Here is a 26,826-nt window from a genome sequence, read left to right as displayed (position 1 = left end):
AGCCTCAGCCAACCAGTACCCCAACCATCTGACCATTCTTTATACGTGAGCCTGCAGAGTGATTCAACTGACTATCCTTTCCCTGGAGGCACCAAGTCCCAGTTCTATCTATTCAATTCCAGTATCTGCATAAGCACGCAGATCTGGTGGCCAAGATCAGACAGTACACCAGAGGAAATCATAGAATCGTGCAATCATAGAATGGTTACAGCACAGGAGGAAGCCATTCGGCCTGCTGCGTCTGTGCCAGCTCGCTACAAGAGCAACTCAGCTAATCCCACTTCCTGCCTTTACCCCATAGCCCTGCATTTTTTTCTCTTCAGGTGCTTATCCAATTCTCTTTTGAAAGCCAATATTAAATCTGCCTCCCCCACACTCAGGCAACACATTACAGATGCTAAGCATTCACTGTGTAAAAAAAGATTTTCCTCATGTTGCCATCGTTTCTTTAGCCAATCACCTTCAATCAGTGCTCAATGGTTCTCGACACTTAGGACGATGGGAACAGTTTCTCCATATCTAATCTGTCCAGACTGCTCATGAGTTTGAACACCTCTATTGGAGCTTCCCTCAACCTACTCTTCTCTAAGGAGAACAACCCCAGATTTTCGAACCAGGTCCCTCATCCCTGGAGCCATTTTGTAAACCTTTTCTGCACTCTGTCTAAAGTCTTCAAATCTGTCCCAAAGTGTGGTGCTCAGAATTGGACACAATACACCAGTTGAGGCCGATTCAATGCTTTATAAAGGTTCCTCATTACTTCCTGGCTTTTGTACTCCATTGCCTCTTTACAAAGCCCAGGATCGTGAATGACTTTTTAACCACTTTCTCAATCTGCCCTCCATTTATTAGGGTAATTAGGGATGGTCAATAAATACTGGCCTTGCCAGTGAGACCCACATCACGTGAACGAATAAAAAAAATGAATGTTTCCTGTAAACTCATCAAAATGGGTTGTATGAAGAAGGCTGCACACATTGGATCAGAAAAACCAATTATTTTCAGGATGCTTTAAGTGTACATCTGCCATCTATTATCAGTGAAAATGTCACATTTCCCAAGTTTAAATGCTGTACATTCATGATCTTTCTTCCAATTAACGGCCACTTAAGGGCCTCATTGCACTTACACTGTTATATTATATTACAGCTTTCACTGTGCAGGCTGCTGTCAGGCAGGAAGGGCAGTACCTCCTTTGGGAGGTTGCCTGTGCCCATTGGAAGCACCACCTCAAAAGATCATACACCCCCTTTAAGCATTCCCTACCCCCCCCACCACCCCCGACCTCTAAAACACGGCTTCCCCCCCACCACTCTTGATCTGGTCTGTGAGGCAGGGCCCATCCAGAATCCCCAGACTTACCTGAAGTCAGAGGTCCCTGATGCTTCTTTCTTGGAGACTGGTTGTAATGCCAGGAGTGGCCACTGCTTGATTCTAATGCTGCTGTGACTACAGAATGGCTGTAAAATCCACCCGTTGTCTCCAAGTCTACTTTTATTAAAACCTTTAATAATTTTAAAGACCTCTCTTAGGGCACCCATCAGTCTTCTGTTATGAATGTGAGGTTTCATAACATTGCTCTTTATTTTAAACTATCCAGGTAAAGGAATGATTGGGGGAATCATGTGACCTGCTTCAAATTTTGCCCTACAACAAGCCTGGGTGGCTTGGTTGTATTGGGGATGGGCGGGGAGGAGGAGGGGGGACGTATAGGTTGACTTACTGGGAAGAAGGTGCAAGATGTTCACACGTGTAAATTTCCAGTCTCCAAAGCTTTGAACAGAAAAAGGAGAGTGAGGGAGAAGGAGAGGTCTCACAGAGAGAGACAGAGGACTACAGCTTGTGCAGTCAGCAGAGAGAATAAGCCTGCGGGTTTTCTGCGAGCTACTGAAGCAGGATGCGAGAGAGAGGATGGACTCTGGTCAAATCAACAGATCCCGTGGCAACCTGATTCTAAGACAATCGGTTCAGGGCTTCTCTGAAAACTGGGGGAAGCGCCTTTTGACGGTCACTCAACATTACTATTCAGCGAAATGGGGAGATGTGAATCCATTGGAAGCTGGGAATGATGCTGGACTGCTTCTTGTGGAACTGTTATTCTGCAGAGAGCGGGACGGAAGGTATAACTGTGTTGTGGAGTTTTCGGTTGTGTTAGAAAGTTAAAGAGGGGATACCTTTTCTGTAATTTAGAGTTGTAGTTACCTACTAAGTAACATTTAATTGATGTTACTTTCAGTTTGTTAGTTACATTAGAAGCCTTAAAACCTGAAATTTTGTTCCCTTATGTTGGTCACTGGGAATTCAAATCCCTTGTTTAAAGTTATCAATCTCTACGGGGTTCAGAACATTTCTCTTTTCAAGAGAAGCCTATTCATCTTTTTCCTTTCAAATTTCTGGCTGAGATGCGCTTTATCTCAGCTTCTACAAGAGTCCAAAGGGATTGGCTTTGATAAACACTTTGGACACTGTCTCTTGTCTTTATTGCTTTATTATACCGATTAATTTCTTACCTACACTGTTTGCTTTTGTATATAGTCCTATTTATTAATACATCATCTTAATAGTTGATCCTGTTACAAAAAATGTCTTGCATGGCTAGTATTATCTGTCTTCTTTGATGTGAGATGTGATGACATTTTCCAAACTATCCAATGGGAAATTTATCATAAGAGCGATGCTGAATATCACAGAGATATCGCCGAGATCAAAAGACGATCCGCAGCACAAATTTAAGCTGGAATCCATATGAAATAAGTCAGAGCTGTAAACAATTGCTGAGGAAAGAGAGCGAGTTTTAATTGATGCCTGGTCAAACATGAGAAGGGAAACAGAATTGAGAAAGCGAAAGAGAAATTGAAATGTAGCTGGGCAATGGTTGCCCAAGCACTGCATTGTCAAGGTGAAGTTTCAGATCGTTGAGGATGCACACTCAACTATAGAAAGTAACTGTTGTTTAAAGAAGCAAATGAGTAGTACCAAGATAGAAACCTAATTTTGCCAACTATCGTGGGACTTATTCAGTATTTTCATGCATTTACAAAGTGTTAACTTTATTTGCTGCAATCAGGAAGAACGAAAGATCTAAGTGAAGCTTCTGTTTTCAGATGAATTGTCTTTTCATCTCATGACTTTTACAAACAATCCCCATAACCTTTTCATAATAGCTGTCTGTGCCATTTTCCAATTGGGCTATTTCCCAACAAATTAGCAACCATACTTATAATTTATATACATGCTTAATTAACAATAAAAAACATTTAGAAACTCTGAATTCCTATACCTCTGGCAGCTGTGGAAAAAGGTAAAATGTTGCACTTGCTCCTTTACTATTGCATGGAATGGCCAGCACAGAAACAACTATTTAACTCAGTTGGTTTAATGCCAGTGTCATTGTTTCACACAAGCCTCCTCCCATCCCTCTTCATCTAACCCTATTCCTTTCTCCCTCATGTGCTTACCTAGCTTCTCATTAAATCCATCTATGCTTTTCACCTTAACTACTCCCTGTGGAAACGAGTTCCGTATTCAAACTTTTCTCTGGCTAGAATGTTTCTCCTGAGCTTCCTGTTGGATTTATTGGTGACTATCTTATATTTATGGTTTCCAACAGACCCAAGTCTCTCTGAGCACCAACATTTACAAGTTTCAGGCCTTTTAAAAAATATTCGTCAACAAACGTGGATACGTTACATTAGCTCATTACTTTAGCTTAGTAAATGGCTGCGGTCCCAATAATAATTCTTGCAGGGCTCTACTAGTCACAGCCTGCCAACCTGAAAATACCCCATTTATCCCTGCTCTCTGCTTCCTGTCCATTAACCAATCCTGCTTCCATGTTAATATATCACCGCCAAAATCCATGAATCCTTGTCCTGGTGTATTGACCTTTTGGTCGCCCACACAAGTGGGGACATTCTGGTCATTTGTGATTATCTATCGTTCCTGCTCCCGACAGCAGAGGAACATGACCATTTACATAGCCCAAACTGCTGAGGTTAGCTACTTTATTACATTCCGGGAATCACAAGTGCAATCTTCTTGCTTGCACAGCTTAATGTTGCACCAAGTTTTTGGTGGTAAAAGCAACATCCAAATCCTAGGAGCATGTGTGATAGTTCACAAATGCAGATGGTTTTGGTAACTGGTTGAATGCCGTATGAATAACTGAGCATGAATAATCAGGCAATATTTTGTCCTCTCCTCTTTCATTGAAACCATGTCTATCACACACAGCAGGAAAAGACCAGCTGGTCCATCAAGCCTGCTCCCACCATGGCTAGAGCGTCATGACTGAAAAACTTCTACCCTCCTCCGACCTCCTCACCTCTCCCCAATCTCGCAATTTAAGCCCCACAGCTCTTTCTCAGACATATAAGAACATGGGGTTTTTTTTTTTAGGATTGGAAAACAGGCTTGTCTTTTCTCCATTGACCCCAATTTGATCAACCCACCTCCTCACCATCTTGCTCAATTCCTTAGTTTTCCAAAATATGCATGACTTGGATAGAGAGCAAAGTGAAAGTGTTGACCTGCCCCAATACATTTTCTCATCTCACGTTCATGTCATTTGTCTCTCTGCCCACTGATATTCTCTTCATTTGCAATATTTCTAGAAAAACTTTAACACAAACAATAATACAGCTAAGAGCATTAGGACACCTCAGTGACTTGTATCCTCGATTTTTTTTTATTCAATTAAATCTTCATTGCTCAAAAAGATAAGGAATAGCTACATCCCAGGAATTGCTGCACTGACTGAACTATTAAGTTCAGTCTATTAAGGGTTGAGAAGCAGCCCATGTTTGACCAGTTACTGTGGGTTAATCACGTTTTAGAGCTTTTCTTTAGAGATTCGAGTATTACAGAGATTCTGGTGAAACAAAATGTCAGATATATTTGTGAGTTGAATGTGATATTCTTTACACAGCAGTCGTTCAGGGTCTCCTTAATGCCTCTTAATAGCAAGGCAGCTTTATCCTGATAACTGCGGCTAATCCCTCTCCTAATCTCGTACCCCCACTAGTTTTGTATTCAGTGTGACTGCCATTCTTCCCAGTGGTGACTGATGTTTGGCCTATGCTGAAGCAGGTAAGCCTCTCCATGCCAACCAGCAAGTAACTGCAGTTCAGATTAGGCATTCTAAAAATTGTAAAATAACCATTGGGAGGAAAAACAAAACAAAAATTATAGCCAAGCACATTGTCAAAGTACAGCTTGTCGTATGTCCATTGTATCAAATTAAAGTGGGGGGTGTGGAGGTGTGTCTGATTCCCTCAGTTCTCAGTCTGTGCTGTTTCGCACTAGAGGATATCTCCCTCTGTGGGAAGGGGAAAAATATAGGTATCTTTGGGAAAGTGTTCATGGGACTACCAACACTGGCTGCTGGACAACAAACAGCGCAGGCAGTGGTTCAGGAGCAGACACTCTGTCCATCCAATTGTTTTGCTGTACAGATTCTTGGTTTGGAAAGGCCCCATTTAATAAGACAAAGATCCCAGAATTAGGATCCTTCACTTAAGCCTTAGCTCCCTCAGGAAAACAGAGGTGCAAAGGGCAACAAAAACCCTCCTTACGCACAAAGTCCTACACTGCAGGAGAGTGGGGGCAGCTCCAAGGAAGTTCCTGATCAGAGGTTCCTCATAAGTATTTGTACAAGAAAAGTACATGAGAGCTAATGACTGCTTCGATCATTTTTAAAAATTCTTTTTACAGTGGATATGTGGTGCTCACTTCGTTCAGTTGGGACAAAGGAGTGAGGAGGATGTTTAAAATGAAAAACAAAAACAGAATTACCTGGAAAAACTCAGCAGGTCTGGCAGCATCGGCGGAGAAGAAAAGAGTCGAACTGCTGAAGGGTCACGAGGACTCGAAACGTCGACTCTTTTCTTCTCCGCCGATGCTGCCAGACCTGCTGAGTTTTTCCAGGTAATTCTGTTTTTGTTTTGGATTTCCAGCATCCGCAGTAGTTTTTTGTTTAAAATGAAAGCCTGGGGAACGGTTTAGTGTTCAGTGAAAAAAGCGAGAATGGTACTAAAAACATGATGTTTAAGAAACTAACAAAAATATAAGGAGACAATTTTAAAAAATAAATTGCTTGCATAAAACATTTCAATCTAATACACCACCATGTGGCAACACCAATATTTGCAGCCATCATCTCCAATGTATTGAGCCCCACCGCCCCCCAGACTCGGTTTCTAAAGCACTATTCGCTTCTTTGGAATATCCCAAAACACTTCATATCCAATTATTGAGGTTGAGAAAGGAATGTCGACTGGGACACTGGAGAACTGCCTGCTGCTCTTTCAGCGTTTGATGAATTGCATATGAAAGTCTGTTGGCTTAAAATGAAAGCCACAAGGATTCAGGGTAAAGCTTGATAATGTTCAAGAAATTGGCTGAAGATTGAAAACAATGGCTAAAAAAAGAGTCTTGCCGGAGTCGGGAGAAGTACTCAGTGAGGCTCCCCAGGGCACAGCGTTGGGACCTGTGCTGGTTTTACCTCACATCAGTCATGCAAATTCAGAGGATGTAACCTGGACCTTAAAGGATGAGTTAAACATAATACATAAGTCAGATGAATAATAGCAGTTGAAATTTAATATTTTAATAGACAAATGTGAAGTACTGCGCATGAGAAAGAAAAATAGGTACCTCCATGAATAATGTTGCAATGGCCAAGGTTGAAGTGGAAAGAGATTTCACAGACTTGATGCTCAAAATGCCCAGCAATACAGAGTAAATAGAATATTGAACTATATAATCAAGATAACAGGGATAAGTCAAAGGGTGGAATTGTCTGTGCCCGCTGGCGTCGGGCCTGCTCGGTAGCGTGAGCGGACAATAGGGCGAGAAGGCCAAAAATCGGTTTCAGGACGTCATGAAACCAGTTTGCAATCGTCTGCTCAACCTGTCGATGGCGGCCCCGTTCCCCGTCATCGGACATCAGGAACCTCATTATAATGCATCTGCATATCATTATAAGGCCAGCCCACCAGAACCATCCCCCCCACCGCACCCCCCCAGGCTGAATCGTCCGCTCACATTGGTGCAATTGCACGTCTGTGCAGGACACGCCTTGAGAAGTGTGACGTGCAGAAGCCGGGACTTACCGCCAGGGCCTTGCTCACATCGCGGACATCCGAGAAGCAGAAGATTCTGGAGCCCGACACCAATGGCACACTGGAGGAATGTCCATGGCATGCTGGGTGGATTCTCATGGACATGGCTCTGCTGCAAAGCAGCCCATGGAAGTTGGAAAGTCACCTTTGAGGGTCTGTTCACAACGGATGATGGCCGAGGGGATGGAGAGGAAGGTCCGGCTGTGTTTGGGTGAGGAAGATGTACCTGTGGGTGAGAGGGAAGGTCTAGGATCAACTGGGAGCAGAAGAGGTGTCAGGATGAGGTGAGGTTGGGAGAGGGAGAATGAAGATGTCAGGATGGGGGGAGGTTGGGAGAGGGGAGGGAGTACAGTGGAAGGAGGGGGGTTAACAGGGAAAATGGCAACTGGGGAGGTAAGTGTAAGGGGGATGGAAGGTGTAAGGGAAGACATCTGGAAGGGGGGGAAGAGTATGAAGAGGGTAGGGAGTCGGTGGAGGGAGGAAGGAGTGCAGAGAGGGGAGGGAGTCTAGGAGGAGAAAGGAGTGTAGAGAGGGGAGGGAATCCAGTGGGAGGAAGGAGTGTGAAGAGGGGAGGGAGTAAGGCTGGAGGAAGAGGTAAGTGCTGGAGGAAAGAGTCGGGAGTGGGGAAGGGCTAAAGGTGGCAGAAGAAGGAAAGGTGTCTGAAGGAGTCAGGAAGGGGGAGGGACTAAGCTGGGGAGGAGTCAGGGGTGGAGAGGATCAAAGTGGAGGAGTCCAGGGTGGGAATGGGTTCCAAGGGGGCAAGAGGTTCCAAGAGGGTAAGGGGTCTGAAGGGGGGGATGTCCAGGTGAATGTGCAAGGAAGAGCTCTGATAAGTCCATGACTGCCTCCTGGGGAGTGAACTGAGGATGGGCCTGGAATGAGGGAATGGTGAGAATGACTGAGGGAAGAGTGAGGCTGTAGGGTGGGTAAGGGTCTGACAGCAGCAGTAGAAGGGTAACAGCAAGGGTGGTTGGTGGGGATTCGGAGGCAGACACGGACCCTGGGGGTGGGAAGGAGGAGGTCAGGGAGGTTAATATGAATGGGGATGGGATTTTTGAGAAGGAAGGGAATGTACACGTTCACCTGGACATCCCCAAAGGAAAAGGTAAAAGCAAAATACTGCAGATGCTAGAAACAAAAACAGAAAATGCTGGAAAAACTCAGCAAGTCTGACAGCACCTGTGGAGAGAGCAACAGAGTTGACGTTTCGAGTTCGTATGACCCTGTTTCAGAGCTACAGAGAAGTCGAAATGTGATGAAATGTATACTGTTTAAGGGGGCGGAGCAGATGAAGCTGTATAGGAGGCCAGCGAAAGGTGGGGGCAAAGGAGAGATTGACAAAGATGTCATGAACAAAAGGACAAAGGGAGTGGTAAAGGCTAAAAAAGATGCTGATAGTGGCATTAAGGTAAGAAAGCAGAATGTGATAATAGCAGAACAACTCCTTACCACTACCATTAACACCCACTTTGTCCTTTTGTTCATGACATCTTTGTCCGTCTCTCCTTTGCCTCCACCTATCGCTGGCCTTCTATCCAGCTTCACCTGCTCCACCCACCTTAACAGTATGAATTTAATCACACTTCCAGTTCTCTGTAGCTCTGAAGAAGTCATACGGACTCAAAACGTTAACTCTGTTTCTCTCTCCACTGATGCTGTCAGACTTGCTGAGTTTTTCCAGCATTTTCTGTTTCTCTTCCCCCAAAGGTAAAGGGGTGTGGCTGACAGGTCACGGAGGGGAGGCAGAAGGTGATGCGAGTGGGGGAGTCAACAATGATGGGGGAAAGGAAATGGGTGATTGGGGGACGGGAAAAGACCGGGGAGCACACAAAAAAGCGAATCAAGACCATAAATCGAAAGTGAAACGGCAGTCGTGGTGGGCGAGATCAGGTGCTGTATGGAAGTATGATAATTGGGTGGGCAGAAGATGCAGGTCAGCTCAGACAGACAGCTGAAAGTGAACCCCAGCAGACAGCGTTCAAAACGCTCAGGACATTGTGTTGAGTGTGATACAGGAAGGATCTGCGTGCGTGGGTGAGAGTGCTTGCACGAGGCTCCGAAAGGCCCTGCCACACACACACTCTCCCTCCAGAATCACTCATTGAACAGCTGCTCCCTCTGCAGTGACAGAGGATGGGGCTGAGGGGCTCACAGGCAAAGGACTCGGAGGGAGAGGACAGCCTCTGAGATTACTCAGTGGATGACCCAGGAGTGTCCAACTGCTGCTCCTCCTCCCTACGGAGGCCTGACTCCTTGGGGGGAAGTAGCACCTAGAGGGACGTAGAGGTGGCCTGTTTCTCTCTCGTGTTGCCACTGCAGGAACTCACCCATGGCTCCTGCAGTGAAGTGCAGGTCTGTATACATCTCCACGTTCTGCTGGACCAGGGTCTTCATGGCATCCATCATCCTCCCCATGGAAACTTCCATACTCGCACATGTGGGCACCACTGCATCAGAGAGCAGGATGACACACTCCTCTGACTCATGTGCCACTCTGTTGAAGGCTTCCAACAGCTCTGCGTGCTGTTCCCATGCCTGCTGCTTACTCTCCAGGATGAGTTGGAAGGCCAAATCCAGAGGTTCGTCATCTGACTAAGACCTTACAGATGCCTGATCCCAAGCAGTCCTCCGAGTGCCGCGGAGCTCAGCCGAACCTGCCTCCTCCTGCTGCGGACATGTGTCCAAGCGGTGACCACCAGATTGTGAACCCGAGCCTGCTCTAGATCTAGGTCCTACCGAGGTGTGTGTCTCTGTGCTGGCGGAGGGTGTGGGTAAGCGCTGTGATGGGTCTTCCAGGCTGCTTTATTTCCAGCTCTTCAATGGAGGAGGTGCCCTCTTGGCTGGAGGTGAGGACCTGAATGGAGCTGAGGGACTGGCTGTCTGAGGGCGTCAGTCGCTTGGCAGAGGCCCCTCTGAACCAAAGTAGAGATAATTAGTGTAAAGGCAAAATACTACCAATGCTGGAAATCTGAAACAAAAACAAAAAATGCTGGAAAAACTCAGCAGGTCTGACAGCATCTGTGGAGAGAAAGACAGAGTTAACGTTTCGAGTCCGTATGACTCTTTTTCAGAGCTGTAATAGTGCATGGTAGCACAGTCAAAAGCAGGTGAGAGAGCACTCGCATTTGCATTGAGAGAAGGATGACGTGGTGCACGATTCTCACGAGGGTGTTCGCCGCCGACCTCACTGTCACCACAGGCAGGGCCCACATCCTCACCAGTCAGCGCAATGGCACATTCCTCAAAGTGAGTGAGGAGCCTAATGTGGGCCACTCCACCCTGGTCTGGGACCTCTTCCTGCTGATGTGAGCAGGCTTCTCCTGCATGAGAACAGATGGAGAGTGGGTGAGCAGGACACATGGACAGGATGAGGACGCGAACTCGAGAGGATATGAGCCTGATGGAGATGTGAGGGTGTGTGTGAGAGTTAGTGGTGTTGTCCATTGAGGTGTGAGATCCCTGTGGGTGTGTGATGGGTTTGTGAGTGTGTGAGTTGAGAGTGATGAGAAGAGTGAGTTACCCTGGCGGAGTGGATGAGACCATTCATCCTGTAGTGGCACTGGGCACTGGGTGTCTGACCTCTTTTGCAGGGCATCGGCACTGACCACCACAGCCACCACCTCCCATGCTAGACTGTTGATGTCGCTGCCCATCCTGCAGCCAGAGCGGGCGTAGAGGACATCACGGCAGCCATCCACAGCGTTCAAAAGGCGCTCGCGGGACACGTCACTGAAGCAGTGGGTGCTGCAGTCTTTTTGCATTTCAGGGCCATTCTGTCTTCCGTGCAGCAGTCCTGGGCTGGAAGCACTGAGCGATGTGCACTGATTGGCATTCCTAGCAATTTACAGCACTTCATTTTCTCAAATTGGTTCCGGACATTCCTATCCCAACACAGGACCGACCCCATCAGATGTGCTTTGAAAATGACGGGCGGAACCTGGTTCCAGGATTTCCACCCCCATTCCCAACAATCGCCAGTACCATTTGTGTCTGTATTCCTCTGTAGCAAGACCTAGACAGTATTCAGGCTTGGGCTGACAAGTGGCAAGTAACATTCGTGCCACACTAGTGTCAGGCAATGACCATCTCCGACAAGAGAGAATCTAATCATCGCCCCTTGACATTCAATGGCATTACCATTGCTGAATCCCCCACTACCAACATCCTGAGAGCTACCATTGACCAGAAACTGAACTGGACTAACCATATAAATACTGTGGCTACAAGATTAAGCCAAAGGCTGGGAATCCTGCGGCGAGTAACTCATCTCCTGACTCTCCAAAGCCTGTCCACCATCTACAAGGTACAAGTCAGGAGTGTAATGGGATATTCTCCACTTGCCTGGACGAGTGCAGCTCCAACAAGAGCACTCAAGAACATTTACACCATCCAGGACAAAGCAGGCCACTTGATTGGCACCCCATCCACCAACTTAAATATTCACTCCCTCCAACACTGACGCACAGTGGCAGCAGTGTGTACCATCTACAAGATACACTGCAGGAATTCACCAAGGCTCCTTCAGCAGCACCTTCCAAACCCCGACCTCTACCACCTAGAAGGACAAGAGCAGCAGGTGCATGGGAACACCGCCACCTGCAAGTTCCCCACCAAGCCACACAGCATCCTGTCTTGGAATGAAATTGCCATTCATTCACTGTGGCTGGGTCAAAATCCGGAACTCCCTTGCTAACAGCACTGTGGGTGTATCTACACCATATGGACTGCAGTGGTTCAAGATGGCGTCTCGCCACCACCTTCTCAAGGCAACAAATGCTGGTCTAGCCAGTGATGCCCACATCCATGAAAAAATAAAAAAATAATTTGATAGTGGGTACTAAGTAAGTGCGTATGGGAGGGTGAGGGGGCTAAGGAGGGGATATGGATTGGTCAGGGTGTATTGATGAGTGGGGGTTGAGGCAGGTGAGGATTAGGGGGCCTCACTCTCATTTCCAGAATTGGACCCATGCCTCCATGAACGGAGGTGGGCATTTTAACCTGGCCGCCTCAGGATCTGCCCACTTCTGTTCAGGCCTGCTTCCGGAGGCAGCAACCCGCACTCCGGCTTATTCCGGCCACCTCACCATGAACACAGCCTGGGCAGGCACTGCCGGTCAGGAGGTGGGATCGCGATCCCGGGAAATCCCCCAACACCTGATTCCCACCTCCCAGATGAAAATCTGGCCGACAAATTGTCAAGGGTGTGAGTTATGAGGAAAGGCGGGAGAGACTTGACATTTTCAGTCTGAAAAGGAAACATTAGTGACCTCATAGATATATATACCATAATAAAAAGGCAGAGAAAGGTTAATCTGGAATACTGCTTTGCATTTAAACTGTGGGAGTAGGAGAAGGGACAACAATTTCAACAACTCTGCTGAACTCAGGGAAAGCAGAATCAACGATAAAAAATACCCATGCTGTGTCAGACAGCAGCCTGAGAGAAAAGCATTTTGCATCTGATCCCAATCAGTAGCCACAGCTAGGAATGACCAGGAGTCAACCTTGAACAGAGGTTTATGTAATCTGTCATGATAAGAGTATGCAAAATAACCTGACTTAAAGCCGCTTTACTTCATACTGTCTTGGTAGTGATCTGACTAAGGGCAGGCTCTCTGCTCATTTCTCCTCACCTCGCGCTCTTGCACTTTCCTCTTCAATTGCTTGTAGGAGCTGCCCATTTTCAATTTCAATGAACAATATGACAAGGGAATAGATCACATGAGGAGGTTTCTCGTTGCCTTCCTCATGCGTGCTTAAAGGAACCACAAGTCCTCTTCTGGAAGGATTCTCTGCCTGTAAGCAGCCATTGGCCCTCAAGGTTCTAGCTTTCTGCCACCATTACTGAAAATTTGCTAGTTCTGTTGCTGGCCATGACTCATAACCCTGACCACTGACCCTTAGCAGGGCCTGGGGTGACTCACAAAAGGGCAGGGACGACCATCCCCTGAGGTCTCAAATGACCCTGCTACACTAATACTGTCCAGCTACCATTATTTAAGCACAGAGAACGTTAAGAGAATGCTAACAAACAAGGCTTGTTCCCATTAACTAAATTAAAATTTTCCCATTATAAGTTCTTGACATATATCTAAGGGATTGGCGCCTAAAAGGAACTTTTGCGATAAAATGAATTACACGCATTGATCAGCCTCTGGAATAGGTAGAAAAGTGTGGGGGGAGGGGGGTGGTTGTTGACTGTAACATTAAATGTACAAAATGTATAAAAGATTGTTGGGGGTGGGGGGAGGAGAAATTTGCACAGCTTCTCACAGCACTACGCAGACATGTGTCGATTCCTGGGGGCAGGCAACACCATGGGCAAACACCACTCGTCATTGATACCATTGCTTCTGCTGGCTTCTCCTCCTGTGTTTTATAAAAACAATACAGTTTTTGATTGGGAAGGGGCTTTGCAAGAATTCAGCGAGACTTGATTAAATGTGGAAAAGGTTTCATAGAGCACAACAGTCGGCCTGTGAAGTGAAGACTTCTCGGCTGAGAAAGCGTTAACTGGGAGACTTCAAACATTTCAGAAGCCCAGCCAGATAAAAGCAAATAGTTATTGTCAGTAAGGATTAAATTTTTGAAAACAGAACACACAGTGTTTTGCCTACGTAGAGAGAAAAAAAAAACAAACATCAAAAGCAGGAAGAAATACCCTAGCTACAGAGGGAATTCGATCTTGCAGGTGCCCTTGAGGTGAATACAAACATTCCAAAGGGAACTAAGACAGCCAAACCTATAATAATTAACTATAGGACCAGAAGGAACAGAACGGCCAAAAGCATCAGAACTGAGAGATTACAGCTATTGGAAAAGATTGAATAGGTTGGGACATTTTGCTTTAGGAAACAGAAAACCTAGAGGAGACCTGATAGAGGTCTTTAAAATTATGAATGGGTTAGACAGGTTAGATGTGGAGAGAATGCTTCCACTTGTAGGAGAATCCAACATTAGCAACCATAAATGCAGGATAGGAACTAGTAGATCCAATAGGGAAATAAGGAGGAATGCCTTTACTTAGAGCGGTTACAATGTGGAACTGGTTACTGCAGGAAATGATCGAGACAAAATGTTTTAGATGGTTTCAAAAGGAATAGAAAAGGGAATAGAAAAATATAGCAAAAGGCTGAGATGAGGTAAATAGAACAGCGTGGAGTATAAACACTGACAAGTGGGCCAATTGGCCTGTTTTTGTGCTGCATATTCTATGTAATTTTACGTAACTTAGCAGAAAAAGGTTGCATGGAAACCAAGGACAGAAATTTTCGCTCGGAGGGCGGGCGCGCGCCCAACCTGCTCGGGCATGAAATGACGCGTGTTGACGTCAGCCGAGCGCGCCAACATCAACGCATTGTCGCGCGATAGTTCGACAGAGTCACACGAGAGTACGTGTTTTATTACATTTTTAATTTCTTTTTTAAAAATGCTTCATCTCCCTGAGGCAGCTCCATGCCTCAGGGAGATTATACAGCGCCCGCTCGTGCACATGTGCGAAATTCGCGCTCAGCCCGCTCACCCTCCTCCCCCCACCCGCACAGGCAACGCTCAGCACTGCCGCTCGCGTTTCGCACTGGGCGGGCCTTAATTGGCCCACCAGCGTGAAATCGCTGTCCGGTCCCGATCGCGGTCAGCTTCCCGACTGCCCCCGCCTGCTCCCACCAAGCCCACCCACCAAGGTCAAAATTCTGCATCAAGAATTACATTGTTAAAGCTTTGAGTTTATCAGTAGTAAACAAAATTATTATTATTCAAAGCTACTAGCTAGGCAATGTTGCAAGGAGCCTAACCATAAATTATCCTTGTTAACTATGGGTTGGTTGTTGATATGAGTCTAGTTTCACTTTGTACCAGGTATTGAGTTCAGCTGATGCTGAGTTATTATGATGCGCATCAATTCCTTTCTGTCTTGTATCTTTCCTCATTATGTAAAACAATTCCACATGCTCAAGTACCTCTTCCACCAGAACACACAAGAGCATTTAACATAATGCATAGTATTAAGATGCTGTTCATTGTGTTATCAGTGGTGTGTTAATGAATAAATAGTAGTTAATGATTTTGTTGTTGGATTTGTCATGAAAATAAAATAATGTTCATTATACTATTCTGATTTATTGTCAAGGTAGGTTAATAGTGAGGTTTGGATTAGTTTCTCTGTGTGAGGTTGTGTGTGTGGGTTTTAACTGAATTGCAGACAGCTAGTCTGGAGATTTTGAGTTATCAGAAGGGAAGCTAGGTTTGAAATGCTAAATATGTAAACATGGCTGAAGATTTAGAGTGTGGAGCGAGAAGAGCATTTACATTTTTAGATAAACCAGAGTTGTGAATTTCAAAGAGATGGTAAGGTGTTACACCTAGCCAACAGAGGCTAAGGCAAACAGGTTGTTTATTTTTCCCAAAGATTACTGATAATATGAATATTATGGAAGATTTATCTTATGGAAAAAGTAAAGTTGCAAAGACATATTGGGACAAGGAATTTACATTAAAAACAGAGAAACCTGTATAAAGGAGATGAGGTTATGTGTAAGGGGAAGAAATTCTAAAATCTAACAAATGTAAAAAGCCTCTAGCTTCTATGTACCAAGCTGCTGTCTACAGGAACCGAAGCTAAAAGGGGTGCAGAGGAGATTCACCAGGATGTTGCCTGGGATGAAACGTTTAAGTTATGAAGAGAGGTTGGATAGACTTGGGTTGTTTTCGTTGGAGCAGAGAAGACTGAGGGGTGACCTGATCGAGGTGTACAAGATTATGAGGGGCATGGACAGGGTGGATAGGGAGCAGCAGTTCCCCTTGGGTGAAGGGTCAGTCACGAGGGGACATAAGTTTAAGGTGAGGGGCAGGAGGTTTAGGGGGGATGTGAAGAAAAGCTTTTTTACCCAGAGGGTGGTGACGGTCTGAAATGCACTGCCTGGGAGGGTGGTGGAGGCGGGTTGCCTCACATCCTTTAAAAAGTACCTGGATGAGCATTTGGCATGTCAGAACATTCAAGGCTATGGGCCAAGTGCTGGTAAATGGGATTAGGTAGGTAGGTCAGGTGTTTCTCACGTGTCGGTGCAGACTCGATGGGCCGAAGGGCCTCTTCTGCACTGTGTGATTCTGTGATTCTGTGAATTCACTGTGAATATCCCAGTCCAGGGTATTGTGTGCTTTGCCTGGGCCTGTTGAAATCTTGTTTCACTGTTGACTTAACGGAGGTGTAACTGGGAGCTAGATTAATTAGGAGATTTAGGAGTTATTATAGTAGTAATTTGTAGACCAATGTATGTGCTTAAAAACCTTGTTCTTCTGTTAATAAATGTTTAATTTAGTTTTGCAAAAAAACCCTAAATCTTAGTGGGGTCATTACTACTGAATTCAAGGCATGCATCTCAAAATAAAATACAAATTGCAAACAGTTGTGGTATCAAGAGATACTTGAGCATATGGAAATTGTTTTACATAATGAGAAAAGCTACAGACAGAAACAAATTGATGTGCATCATAATAACTCAAGTTTCCCTCTGGGATTTGAGCAGCTCAGCATTTACCATCCACTGTGCCATAATAGATTCCTCATATGATGGCTTTGGCAAGAAGAGGTTAGTTCATTCACTCCATAGGGTGCTACATCTTCTGAAGTGGATCGTTGGTGTAATTGTGCATTTATTTTAGACTAGTTAATGTAAAATGGCTCAACAGAGTTAAATTTTAGGTACCTAATAAACTCTAGATTTGGATAGTAAATTTCCACACAGGCCCCCACAATAACATCATAACCAGAAGAACACAGGACTATGTTAGACTATGAAACACATAGGCCCACAAAGCATAAAGTTACACCATAACCAGAAACACACAAAACCATATAATAATAATGTCATAACATAACTTGAAACAGACATGACCATACAAATTAATGTCACACTTTAACTGTAATCATAATATAGCCTTATATCCTAATCAAAAGCGCTTACACCATAACTAGAAAACCACAACACCACACAGCATGACATACCATAACCAGAAACGGACAGGACTCATGGCATTATGTCGCACAGTACCAGAAATATATAACAAGATGAAAAAAATGTCAGAACAAGGTCAAATTGCAAACAAAAACACAGAATGTGGTGTAACACTGAAATCACTCTGCAACAAAAAGCATATAGGACTGTTAGACAGATTAGTAGGTTAATCAAAATTGTACAGGTTCAGGCAGTAAAGATAAATTAGCTTGTTGGCTTTAGTAAGACCAACAGCAAGCATAGTGAGTCTATATGTCTATATACTTCCAAGTAGGATATTCATTGGGGTCTGTGAATGAGCAACTATTCCAAATGAGGTTTCAGAATTAATGCTTATACAATTGATGAAATTGTTTCTAAGCAATGTCAGGTGGCTTGCTCTGAATCTATTGTGCAGGATTTTTACCTCGGCAGGTGGGCACAGTGGGAGGGCCTGGGAGCGTTCACAAAACCAATTGCTGCCACGCCCTTAATGGCCAGCCAGCATGAATCAAGCACTGCAATGCTGAGCACTGCTGGAATGGGGGCGGGAGGAGGGCGAGCGCGGAGGTTTGCGGATCGGCGCGGGTGCGTGCACTGAAAGCTCCCTGAAGGCACAGAGCTGCCTCAGGGAGCTGAAGAATATTAAAAAGATAAATAAAGAATTTAAAAATGTTAAAAACATGTCCCCGCTCATGTGACTCTGTCACACGAGCAGGGACATGTTACAAATGAGACTTAAACATTTTTATTTTATTTTTAATTCCTGTTGGAAACCTCATCCCGCCCGTGGATGAGGTTTCACAAAAAATTCCAAGGCCACTTGTTGTTTCCGCCTGCCCGCCAACCGTAAGGTTGGACGGGTAGCAAAAGAATTGCAATTAATTATTAAATTAATGGCCTTAATAGGCCTGTTAATTGTCAGCGGGCGCGCTGCTGACTCCCATGCACACCCACCGACTGAAATATCGCGCGCGTGCATGATGACATCGGGACACTCGCCCGACATCACCGTGCGTCATTTTATGCTCGAGGGGGTTGGGCACACGCCCGCTCACTCAGCAAAAAAATTCTGGCCATTATGTCTGAGATTAAGGTCATGTGATCATTGTGTAATATGTTACTACAAAGGTAGATGGCAATGTTATTCCACATATACATAATTTTGTTGATAGTCCTGATGAAAGACCATTGACCTGGTGCAAGTGGGTGGCTTTTGAATGAGTTGAAATCTTGCCCATTAACTCTGTCCCCCTCTGCACAGACGTTGCCTGACCTGTTGAGTATTTCCAACATTTTCTGTTTTTATTATACCTTATTCTCACTGAAATGTGGAAAACATTCATTTCTTATCAGTAAAAAATAAGATACATCGATTACAATTCGCTGCAAATATAACTAACCAAGTAGGTAAAGGGGAATCAACAGGAGAAGTGTATTTGAATTTTCAGAAGGCATTTGATAAGGTGCCACACAAGAGGTCATTACATAAGATTAGATAGGGCTCATGGGATTGGGGGTGATGTAATAGCATGGACAAAAAATTGGTTCATGAAAACAGAAAGTAGAAATAAATGGATCGTTTTTGGAGTACTAGAGTGTAACAAGTGGAGTGCCACCAGGATTAGCATTTGGGTCTCAGCTATTTCTACTCCATATCATTGACTTAGATGAGGGGCCCAAGAGCAATATATCCAAGTTCACTGTCAATACGAAGGTGGGTATCAAAGTAAGTTGTGAGGAGGACAGAAAAAGGCTGCAAAGGGATACAGATTGGTTAAGTGATTGGGTGAGAAGGTGGTAAATGGTGTATAATGTGGAAAAATGTAAATTATCCACTTTGGTAGGAAGAATGGTAAAGCAAAATACTTTTAAGGCAAGAGACTAGTAAATGTGGTATTTGGAGTGATTTGGGGATCCTTATACATAAATCACAGAAAGCTAAGACACTGGTACAGCAAGGAATTAGGAAGACAATAGGTATTTTGGCCTTTTATTATCAAAGGCGTTGAAGTGTAAGGGTAAGGAAGTCTTGCTGCGTTTGTACAGGGCTGTAATGAGACCACACCTGGAGTAGAGTTTTGATCTCCTTGCCTAAGGAAAAATATCCTTGCCTTAGAGGGGTGCAACATAGAGTCACCAGATTGATTCCTGGAATGAGAGTGTTGTACTATGAGGAGACATTGAATGGAATGGGAATGTATTCTCCGCAGTTTAGAAGGATGAAAGGTGATCTCATTGAAAAGTGTAAAATTCTTAGAGGGATTGGCAGGAAAGTGGAATTGACATAAAAGTTCAGCCATGATCTTCTTGAATGGAGGATTAGGCTCAATGGCTGTATTGCCTACTTCTGCTCCTCTACCTTGTGTTCTTAAGTAAAACAATTCTACACAGTTTTTAACATCACGCCGATCCAGAATAATATACAGTTTAGGCCAGATATCTTTTCTTCAAACTCGGACACAATTCTTTGCACAAACCCTTTGATGCTGGTTAAATTGCCTTAAACTAACAACATATCCCATTTGCTTAGCTTTGGCCTGCAGAATCTTAACGACCCAATCTAAATCATGCGTTAGCTTCCATCACACACAATAATGCAAAGGCATTAATACTGACTTCTGTATTGTTAAGCAATTTTTTCCTCATTATTTCTCACCACATGTTCTAATTTTCTATCTAATCACTCCCAATGTACATCTGCAGTTTCCACCCTTCATCTTTACTGTAGGCATTTATTTTAACTATCCCACAAAGTACTTTACCTGCACTGTTAACCTCTTAAATTGCACATTAGCATACAGGGACCATTCAGCTTAATGTCACACCACAAGCAGAAACGCACAGGACCATACAGTGTAATATCACAGGGCACCCAGAAATCGTATTTGTGATTATAATCTGCAAAGAGTTCCGAGTACCTTTAAAATTATAACAGAACAAATTAATTTTCAGATAAGATGTGTATTCTGAAATGTAACTGCCTTTTCCAGAAGTTTGTGTATTCTGTAAAGAAAAGCAGGCACAGCTTGCAGCTATATCGAATAATCATTTTTAGGTATAGCTTATCCACACAGTAAGTGTGAACACTGTAAAATCTGAAATAAAAACAGAAAATGCTGGAAATACTCATCACATCTTAACATTATCAGCAGGTAAAATACCTTAATTTAGAATACCAGGGAATGGAGGTCATGCTTTGGGTATCCAAAGCTCCACATGAAATGTAAGCAGTTCTAGGTACCACACATATTGGCCTTGGAGGGAGTACAGTGTAGGTTTACCAGAAAGATGCCTGGAATCTCAAGGGCTAAATTATAAGGAAGAGATTAAACAAACTAGGGTTGTATTCACTGGCATTTAGAAAGTTAAGGGATGATTTACCCAATGTTTCCAGGATATTAAAGGAACAGACAGGGTACTGAAAACAGAGAAAAGTTATTTCTGCTGGTTGGGGAATATAGACTTGGGGGCAGAGTCTAAAAATTAGGCCCTTTCAGAAGTGAAATTAAGAAACACTCCCATACACAAAGAGTGGCAGAAGTTTAGAACTCACTTCTGCGAAGAGCAGTTGATGGAAGATCAATTGTTAATTTTAAATCTGAAATTAATAGCTTTTTAGTAACAAAGATATTAAGGGGCATGGGGAAAAAGGCAGATAGCTGGGGTTAGATTGCAGATCAACCATGATCTCATTGAATGGTGTCGCAGGCTTGAGGGGTTAAATGGTCGACCCCTGTTCCTATTTTCCCAGGTTCATGAGTATGGAGCACAAGCTTACAAGTAAACTGATACAATTTAGCAACAAAATGTAACTAGACATTTCACAGTGAGAGTGCATAATTCATGACTACAATCCACCGACAGTAGTTGTAAATTGGACTAATATGAAGACTGAACTGCCATTTATTGTGATGGAGATCGAGGGACAGAGTTTTCTGTTCCTGAGTGCATTGGTTGTCTTGTCATAGAAGAAAACTGGGTGATGAGGGAGACCACCTCATTTTATCAGTGATAAGAATAGAGATACATCACACTGACAAATCTGCTTGTTAATTATGTGAATTAACTGATATTCTCAACGGGAATTATTTTCATTTAATAGTTAGATTCAATAAAGCCTAAGTGGAGTTTTGATTAGACTCCTTCCACTAGGAAAAAGACAACTGTTCATAGTTTTCTCTGAAATTGTGAAAACACTTCATTATACCAATTGTATTAATTATAGTTTTGATAAACGTAGGACTGTAGCTTTAAGAATAATCCTCTGTTATAAGATCACATGATCTGTGTAAACCAATGAGTTAGCAGTGTGGGAAAGCCACTAGGGAGAGTTCTTCTTTAATTATAGTTAGATGCACACATGTAGCTGCTGCTGCTGTCTTATAGATAAAGTTCAGTGTTTCCACCATGAAAGGTTGCCTGGAAAATCAACTCCACAATACCAATATTATTGCTTGTAATGAGTTAGGACAAATTCCCATGTGGAAGTAGCCAAGTCCCATGTGACAAGATCAAGCAGTGCACCAATAAAGTCTGAATTGCTGTTGCATCCATTCCCTCTCTCCATGTATCTCCAAATTTGTACCTAGTTCATGTGAAGTCCAAGCTGACTCTACACTGTCCATAATTCAAGTTTGTCCCACCATAGAACAACAGCCCTGAACTTTGGATTTGCCATTTGTCTCCTCCCAATCCACTGTTTATAACCAGGGGGCACCTTTCCTAACCTCTACCATGCTAATGCAACCTGAATTCTCTTAGTGTCAATGTGCATGCCTTTTGGTTAGTGCTCCAGACCTAAGCTCATTACTTCTATCTCCATCTTTTCTTCTCTAAGCCGATCGTGCGACCGTCTCCCCGTCTCGTTCTTTTCCTGTTACAAAGTTCTTCCACCTTTTTCTCTAATGCTTCTATCCCTTCCCCATGACTACTCCAAACCTGCCTTTCTAATCAACTCATGCCATCCCAGGCTTGAATCACATTTAAATAAGTTTATGGTGTCTCTCTCAGGCATCCATCACTGCTTCCTTATGAGCGACATTCCCAACTGCACAATTCTGCTCTCATGTTGATGTTTCTGCTCAACAGGCTGTCTGGATACTAACTTTTCCAAAATCCTTCCCATCATCCTCACCCCAAAAGCCATTTCTCCCTTAGACTCCATCAGCAGATTAACAATCACTGCCCCTCTCCACATTTCCCATCGGAATGTCAATTTACTCATGAGCAAGGCCCTTATTGTGGATATCTCCATAACTGACCTGGTATCAAATTTTGTTTGATGACACTCCTGTGAAGTGCTTTGGGACATTTTATAATTGAAAGTGCTATATAAATGAAAGTTGTTGCTTTGTTGCTATCAAGTCATTCCTTTGACCCTTGCATCTTGTGCATTTCAGCCCATCCTGATACACCCCACCACTGGCAGGCACACCTAGACATAAACTCTTAAACGCCTCCACCTCCCTCTCGTTAATTAAGACCCTCCTGATCCGATTTTTGACCACCCTTCCCATTAATTTCTTCTTTGGCTTGATGTCTGTTTATTTTTTTTAATTACCCTTTGAAAAAGTACCTTGGGTGTTTGCCTATGTTAAAGTCACCACACAAATGCAACTTGTTGTTATTGATTTGCTCATGTGCCCTTGAAAGGGACAAGTCACATTTAACTAGTTCAAACCTCCATTGACTCTGGATTTCTATCTCTCTCCCCTAGGAGAATAGGCACATAGTGAAGAAATTTTACCACAATACAGAACAAGTACCTTATGGTTACTGGTGTGAAGATAAGCATTGTGGTGACATTGTCCAAAAAAGCTGATAGAATTGCTGCAATGAGACACAGAATGACGATCATGGCCCATATTCTTCCTCTAGACAACTGGTAAGCCTGGAAAATAGCAATATTTATTTACAGCACTACAGAACAATAAAAGGTCACTGCATTCAATGTCCTTTAAATTACATTTAATGCATGTTGAGTGTAGTATTTCACTGAACTATTTTTGGAATATGTTTTCCGGATATTGAAAACACAGAAAAATCTTTGTCAGTAACAATTTTGTGCAACAAAATATTTAATTGTTTATTTTCTGGCAAAATAAGATACAATGTGAAGAACATAATTTCTGGTTCGGTTTCACAAAGATTTTCACATGATCTAACACAGATGAAAACTGCAGCAGCAAACTGGAAAAGTGGCACTTGCTGGGTACATGCAATGTAACATCATACCACAAACACACATCCAATGTCACATTGTGATCAAGAGAACCTAGGACCGCACAGCCAACAGCTAACGTGTGGCCTACAACAGCCTCTAATTATGTACAATATGCCTCACTGATAACCCTTTCATGTAGGTCCAGATTTCACGGCCAAAGTAACGGCGACCTTAATAACGCTCGCCAATTTTATTAAAGTGTAAATCACCCAGCAACTTGTGGCGAGGAGGGGATACCCTGTGACTTGTGAATTGCCACAAGCTGCTGGACATAGGAACACAGGAAGTAGGAGCAGGAGCAGGAGAAGGCCATTTAGTCCCTTGAGCCTGCTCTGTCTTTCAACTAGGTCATGGCTGATCTACTACCTCAACACCATTTTCCCTCACTATCCCCATGTCCCTTGATGTTTTTAATATTTAGAAATCTATCAGTCTCTGTTTTGAAGATAATCAATGACAGCCTCCAGAGCCCTTTATGATAAAAAATTACAAAGATTCACTGAGTAAAGAAATTCCTCCTCATCTCAGTCCTTATTTTGAAACTGTGTCCTCTGGTTCCAGACCTTCTAGCCTTCCTGCATCTACCCTGCCAAGCCGTGTAAGAATTATGTATGTTTCAACGAGATCACCTTTCATTCTTCTAAACTCTAGAGAATACAGGCCCAGTCTCCTCAATCTCCCCTTATAGGACAATCCGGCCATCCCAGGAATCAATCTGGTGAACCTTTGTTACATTCCCTCTATGGCAAGTATATTCTCCCTTAGGTAAGAAGATCAAAGCTGTACACAATATTCCAGGTGCGGTCTCACCAAGACTGTATACAACAACAGAAGACATCTTCGCTCCTATATTCAAATCCTCTTGCAATAAAGGCCAACATACCATTTCCCCTCCTAATTGCTTGCTGCACCTGCATGTTAGCATTCAATGACACATGAACAAGAACATCCCAGGTCTCTTTGGACATCAACACTTCCCAACCTCTCACCATTTAAGTGCATTTTTGCTTTCCCTACCAAAGCACATAGTATAATTTTTCCACATTATATTCCATCTGCCATGTTCTTGCCCACTCACTTAGCCTGTCTAAAGCCCTTTGAAGCCTCTTCACAGCCTCCTTACAACCCATATTCCCACCAAGTTTTGTGTCATCAGCAAACTTGGAAATATTACATTTGGTCCCCACATCCAAATAGAATGTGAGTAGCTGGGGCCCAAGCACCGATCCTTGCAGTACCTCACTAGTCACAGCCTGCCAACCCGAGAATGACCCGTTTATTCCTAGTCCCTGTTTTCTGTTCATTCAGCAACTCTCAATCCATGCCAGTATGTTACGGACAACTCATGTCACTCTGCCATTAGCCTTGAGAAAACATCAGCTTGCCTTCAACCTCCGCATAAGCTCCACAAAATTGCCGCATTTGCACATGGATTACCAATGAGACTTGCTGCAGAAAGTCAAGGCTGCTGCTTAACAGAGTGGGTACCTTTAAATTACTAAATCTGTGTTCCTGCAATGCCATTCAACCTCTCTGGTCCAGAAAGGGAATGATACGCACTGTGGAGTCTCACAGATCGCAATTTCAGAAACTTGCAGGGAAAACCATTTTCAAGCTGAACAGTAAGGGAGAACGTTTAACTAATGGGGTCTGCTATGAGATGCCCCACTCCAGCAAAACTGGGTCATTGTTTCTACCTGAAACCACTCCATAAGGTACTGGAAGCTGCAGTTAGAGTACTGTTTTTTCAATTAATACATGAAAATGGAAAAAAGAAAATTATAATTCAGTCATATTTTCTTTTGGCTATCTCTTTTGTTTTGTAACTGGCTGCATTACAGTCATGTCATATTTGTTTGATTATTTTTCCTTTCTTGTACTAATGTTAATTACAGGAAAGCATGATTTGGAACTGAATTAAAGTTAACTGCTGATAAGCAGACTCATATTATTCATTCCCTGACTTCAGTGCTAAATTCAATTTAGCATTTATTTATAGGTTTCAAGTTAAAGCATTCCCAATTACAAAATGAGTCTTTATCAATGTCTCAGAGCAGCTTAGGGACCTCTTTGCAAGTTCAGAGAACCACTTCAAATGATTACTTCTAATATGATTAAGTAATAAAACAGCCCATGGGAGCCTACAAATGTACCTGGAGAATATTCAAGTTTCAGTTGACAAGTGGATGGTAATATTCACACCATGCACGTGCCAGAGTATTACATTTTCCCATAAGAAAATACCCAACAGCATCTCCCTGGCCTTCAACAGCACCAAAATCAGTGAGTTTTCTACCATCAATAGCTTGGCAATTTGAATTAATATTTTAACTGAATAAGCCATATTAGCACCATGGAGACAAGAGCACAGCACTGGCTGGGTTCCCTGTGATGAGTGGCTTATCTCCTGACTCCTCAAAGCCTCACCATCAACAAGGCAAAAGTCGGGGGTGTGATGGAATGCTCAACATTTCTCTGGATTAATGCAACCACACCAGAGCTCAAGAAGTTCAGCACTATCTAGGATGCAACAGTTCCCTTTATTGTCACCCCTGCTACTGGCCTCTGTAACCACCCATTTCACCACTGCTGCAGTATATATGAGCAGCAGAATGCACTGCACAAACCCACAAAACAACACTTCCCATGCAGCATCCTCTACCGCCCAAGGCAAACAAATGTAGATATGTCTCAGGAACACTGTCCCCTCCGAATTGCACACCATCCCAACTCAGACATAAATCATCATTCTGTCACTCTCACTGGGTCAACATTTTCGAATTCCAAACCAAACAACGTCGTCTGGGTCCCATCACCACAACCACTACGCAGCTGAAAAATCTGTTAGCATCGTTGTAGGTCTTAGATGAGGTTGTCCATGGTTAGGATTTATAGAGATTGCTCAAGGCAAAGCTGTTGGTAACCTTTACCTTTCATTGAACATTATATGAATTATGTACAGTACAATGCTTAGCACAAGGCTGTACATAGAACTCTCTCTCAGATACTCTGTTGTCATGTGATCTCACATCGCTGCTGATGTAGACTACCTATTTACATATTTAACATTAACACTTATGCTACATCTTCCCTCAAGTTGCTGACTCTATTAAATATATTATTTATATTATCCTATATCTCCTCCTGAAGTCTCTGTCTTCATCTCTGGTTCACAGAGATAAGCACTGTGGTGGTTTCACCAATCTCTCCGACCTTGTTCTGTGCTCTCTTGGAGGTTGAATTCTATAGTGTAGTATGTGAATTATCAATGATTATTGGTTCTCTGTTCAGGTTGCCTTCCTGATCATAAGGGTAGCTAGTCCCCCGCCCCCCACCTTAGACCAGCTTATATTTCACCTCTCTCCTAACTATACTCAGTTCTGCCGAAGGGTCATGAGGACTCGAAACGTCAACTGATTTCTTCTCCACTGATGCTGCCAGACCTGCTGAGTTTTTCCAGGTAATTCTGTTTTTGTTTTGGATTTCC

At 43.6% G+C, this 26,826-nt stretch overlaps 1 protein-coding gene across 2 annotated transcripts in view; it reads right to left on the bottom strand.

The window, feature by feature from the left end:
* The window catches only part of oca2 (oculocutaneous albinism II), a 573,569-nt gene that overhangs the window by 246,111 nt on the left and 300,632 nt on the right, over positions 1-26,826 (bottom strand). For both annotated transcript variants that reach the window (XM_078544815.1, XM_078544816.1), the window contains one exon: positions 22,882-23,006. In XM_078544815.1, the coding sequence (XP_078400941.1) occupies positions 22,882-23,006 (125 nt within the window). The remainder of the gene's footprint in view (positions 1-22,881; positions 23,007-26,826) is intronic.

The sequence above is a fragment of the Cetorhinus maximus genome, chromosome 7, assembly GCF_964194155.1.
Source record: "Cetorhinus maximus chromosome 7, sCetMax3.hap1.1, whole genome shotgun sequence".
NCBI classification, from domain to species: Eukaryota; Metazoa; Chordata; class Chondrichthyes; order Lamniformes; family Cetorhinidae; genus Cetorhinus; species Cetorhinus maximus.
Note: the sequence above shows the minus strand (reverse complement) of the source record. Positions and strands in the feature narration are given on the sequence as shown.